Raw genomic sequence first — 3,728 nt, forward strand, 5'->3', positions numbered from 1 at the left:
GAAGGGGTTCTGTATTATACCTGTATTAAGTAAAAAGTGATTAGTCCCTTTATGATACAGTCACATACGAGAGGTGCCTGTTTAGCAGTGATCAGCTGTGATCCTGTCAGGCTTCAGAATGCTGCTGTGACAGATTGGATATCCAGGATTTGGTTACTGCAATATTTAAGTAATCTATTCAAATATACTTGCGTTTATCTCAAAGTCAATTAGAAATGAGCAGATCCTCAACGGTCCAGAAGCCTTTTTCAGTACTGCAGGGGTGTTGGAGGTGTTTCTCACTTGTCCAGGTGGTGCCTGAGCGAGCACAGGCCTCCCTGAGTTTTCTAAGTGTTCACATCAAACAAGGGGAAGTGTCCCCTTGCACTGCCCCACGGCCAGGTTTTCAAGACAAGTCACTGAAGCCCTTGAAGAATAAAACATCTCAGTTTTGTCTAAGATCGTATTTCTGTTAGATCCTGGATAGTTTAACTTCCCTTCACAGCAAAATAGGGTAGTTAAGCGATCTGCTGCGTGTTCTGTCTGCAAGAACTGGCCTTTAGTTAGGAATGTGGTGAGAGTAATTACTAAAAAAGCACATTTAGGTACCGCATTTCCTTTATGCTTTAGCTGCTTGGTTGGTATTTAGTGTATTGTGAAACATCTCACTTGAGCATGCTGTTAGAATAGCATGCCATAGCTTTTACATGGTTAGATGGAGCACTGTTAGCCAAAATGCATTTTTCGTTGTCTGATAACATTCAAAACAAAAACAAAACAAAAACAAAAAAAAGAAAGAGGAGCTGGTGTAAGGAATATCCTGGTGAATTATTTTAGTCTTCCTCTGACTATACTCCCTTTCTTCCCTTTGCGATCCCTGTTAGATGTTAACCCCTTCCCCCCAAGAAAAAGTCAGTCATTGGGGTAATTTTAAAGCTTTTTCTTTCAACAGATAATAGAGTGGAACCACACAAATGATTCTCTACTTGTCATATATATTGGATTATCATCTAAATCATATTATAAAGCAGCATGAAGAAGCAAGCAGTTGTGCTTACCCTCCTTACTGCTTAGCTCAGCTGAGCTGTTATTGTGGCAAACTTATTTGCAAGGCAGGGCTATTGTCATTTTAAAAGGCATAAGGCTAGGGTGTGCTTCCCAAGTCGGAGCTGACTGCTGGATCAAGGAAGAAAGACTAGGGAGTATTTTATTTTGCATTTGGTTGTGAAATTGAGTACTTCTGGTGAATTTCAGTCAGTTTCTTGAAATTAATACAACATGGTTTACATTGGAATCTGTAGTTTTTTGCTTGTTCGTGTTTCCTTTAATATGTATAGTTCTGTGCAATCACAAATCCATAGTGAAGGAGAATTTAGAAGTGGTTTTTAACCTTATTTGCTCTCCTTTCTTTGTCAGTAGGTATTAATGTTACTGTTTTCTTGAGAATATTGAAATGCAGTGTTAGACAAGTTCCTCAAGGTGTTCCCTTATTAAAATATCCATCTTTTTAATATCAAAAAATCACCTTGATTCACCTTCCTGTCAGTGCCGTAGTGAAGAAAGGATACCCCATTAGGATAATTACCATCTCTTTATTGCATTATTTTTTGCGTCTAAAGCTACCTAGCAGATCATAGGAGCCTACTGTGAGAAAGACAGTCCTGTTTTAACAAATCCCTCTTGCTGTTGCTTTTTTTTAAGGTTTACTTCTACTGTAATTGCACTTTTAAGGGCTTTGTGTGGTTTATTAATCTCACAATGTCATTTACATACCAAGTTTTACGTTGTGTTTAAGCCAACACAATTTCCATGGTGCTTCTGAAGCGAAGAAATCCTTGGTATGGTTGTGCTAATCTGGAGTTTCCGAGAACATACTCAAATGAGAATTTGCTGATTTTCTTAGCAGGAGCCAGCTTGGCTATTGTTCTGTATATTTATGTTTATAGAGATGTGGATGTACAAGCTTGTGTGCGCCTATCGTGCTATATCAGGTTTCATTATGTCGTAACATAGGCTATGTACAGCAGAGAGGAGCCAAGAGTTGCGGCGTTTTGGACAAAAGGGTTAATACCATACCTTAATGCGTGTGGATGACGCCATGTGGTATGGCTTGTGAGCTCTGAGGTGGCCGACATTTCCATTTTGGTGTAAATCCCTTGAGAGGGAAGGCATTTCAGAGTGGGGTGTGATCTGTTCTCCTGGTAAGGAATGAATAAATAGTTACAAGGACTGAATAAATACCACCCTCCTGTTTTAAGTCCAGGCACATCCTGGCTGGCACATACATATTCTAATGCCACGCTTCAGCCAGATGCTGGAGTCGGTTGGTAACAAAAAAACCATTCCTGAATAGCCCAATTATAGCTTAACGTCACTGCTTCAGTCAGAGTTTTATTTTATGGTGACATTTTAGTGGCAATTTTGAAAAAGCGCGGGGAGTTACAGTATTTTGCAAGTAGGATGTATGGATAAATACGTACGCAGAAGGTGGCGGAGGCCTCTTGGGCGGAAGCGGGGCCCTGACAGCAGGTTCGCGGTCAGTTGGGGAGGTGAAATGGTTCACTGAATGGGATGACACAGTGCATACCACAGTGACTGATCAAATTGATTTGTCCATGGCTACTGCCTACTCCGCTACTGAGACCCTTTAGCCTATTTTCAACTTTCATTTTTAAACCACTCTAAATCCATGCGATATTAAGGGAAGGAAGCAAGTGCTGACGCCTTCACAGCTGTGAAGTTCCGTTTTCTGAATACCGGGTCACCTCTGCTTGCACGTGACCTGGGAATTTTGAGGGAAAACGAGCAAACTCTGTTTTATGACTCTTGCCGGGGCCTTATTTATTTACTTTTAAATCGAAACCGTAAATGCCGTTATGAACGCTCTGGAACACAAGCACGGTAAAACTTTGGCCCCCACGCCTGCTCGCCATGCCTGGGCTGAGGCCAGCTGCCAGGCCCTGGGCCTGAGCTGACAGGGCACCGCATCCCCCCTCCACCGGTGGGTTCCTCTGGCTGAAGGTAGCGTGTCCATTAGGGCACGGCTGCGGCCGAGGCGGAATCCCTCTCTTCTCCGCACGGTTCTCCAAAAAGACCCCGGGGGGGGCGCCGCGGGGGCCCACGCCGCCTCAGGGGGAGGAGGCCGGCGGTGGTGACCGCCTCACTTCCTCTCCTCGCCCTGCTTTGCGGGGTTCTCCCCGGTCGAAGCAGCGGTCCTCGCGGGCGTTAAACGCTGGGAACACCCGGGTAAACGGGGCCGTTGGCGGCGGCGGGATGCCTGAGTATCTGGTGCCCTCTAGTGGGGTCCTGCCCGGGAGGCCCTGCGGGGAGAGCCGAGCCGGCAGGCCGCGACCCCCAGTAAAAGGTTCCCCCAGTAAAAGGTTCCCCAGTCCCAAGCTCAAGGTGGATTTTGGCGCCGGTGCGACTAGGCCAAGGGGCCGCCCTCCAAGGTACCTCCTCCCGCGGCGGTGGGAGATGGGTGCAGAAGGCCCCACCGCTTCGCCAGCAGACCTCGCCTGTGCTTAAGCTGACAGAAAAATCTTATTGAGGCCGGGTTTTACAACTAGCTGTCTCTCTTTCTTTTTAGATGCTACAACTGTGGTGGCCTCGACCACCACGCTAAAGAATGTAGTCTACCTCCGCAGCCAAAGAAGTGCCATTACTGTCAGAGCATCATGCACATGGTGGCTAACTGCCCCCATAAAACTGTCTCGCAGCAGCCCACTAGTTCTCAGGGAAGACACGAAGCT

At 45.9% G+C, this 3,728-nt stretch overlaps 1 protein-coding gene across 1 annotated transcript in view; it reads left to right on the forward strand.

The window, feature by feature from the left end:
- The window catches only part of LOC104517236 (protein lin-28 homolog B-like), a gene marked incomplete at its 5' end in the record, with an annotated part of 39,427 nt that overhangs the window by 35,104 nt on the left and 595 nt on the right, over positions 1-3,728 (forward strand). Inside the window, 1 exon segment of the mRNA XM_010161831.1 lies at positions 3,566-3,727. Within this exon segment, the coding sequence (XP_010160133.1) occupies positions 3,566-3,727 (162 nt within the window).

This window comes from Eurypyga helias, unplaced genomic scaffold, assembly GCF_000690775.1.
Source record: "Eurypyga helias isolate BGI_N326 unplaced genomic scaffold, ASM69077v1 scaffold662, whole genome shotgun sequence".
NCBI classification, from domain to species: Eukaryota; Metazoa; Chordata; class Aves; order Eurypygiformes; family Eurypygidae; genus Eurypyga; species Eurypyga helias.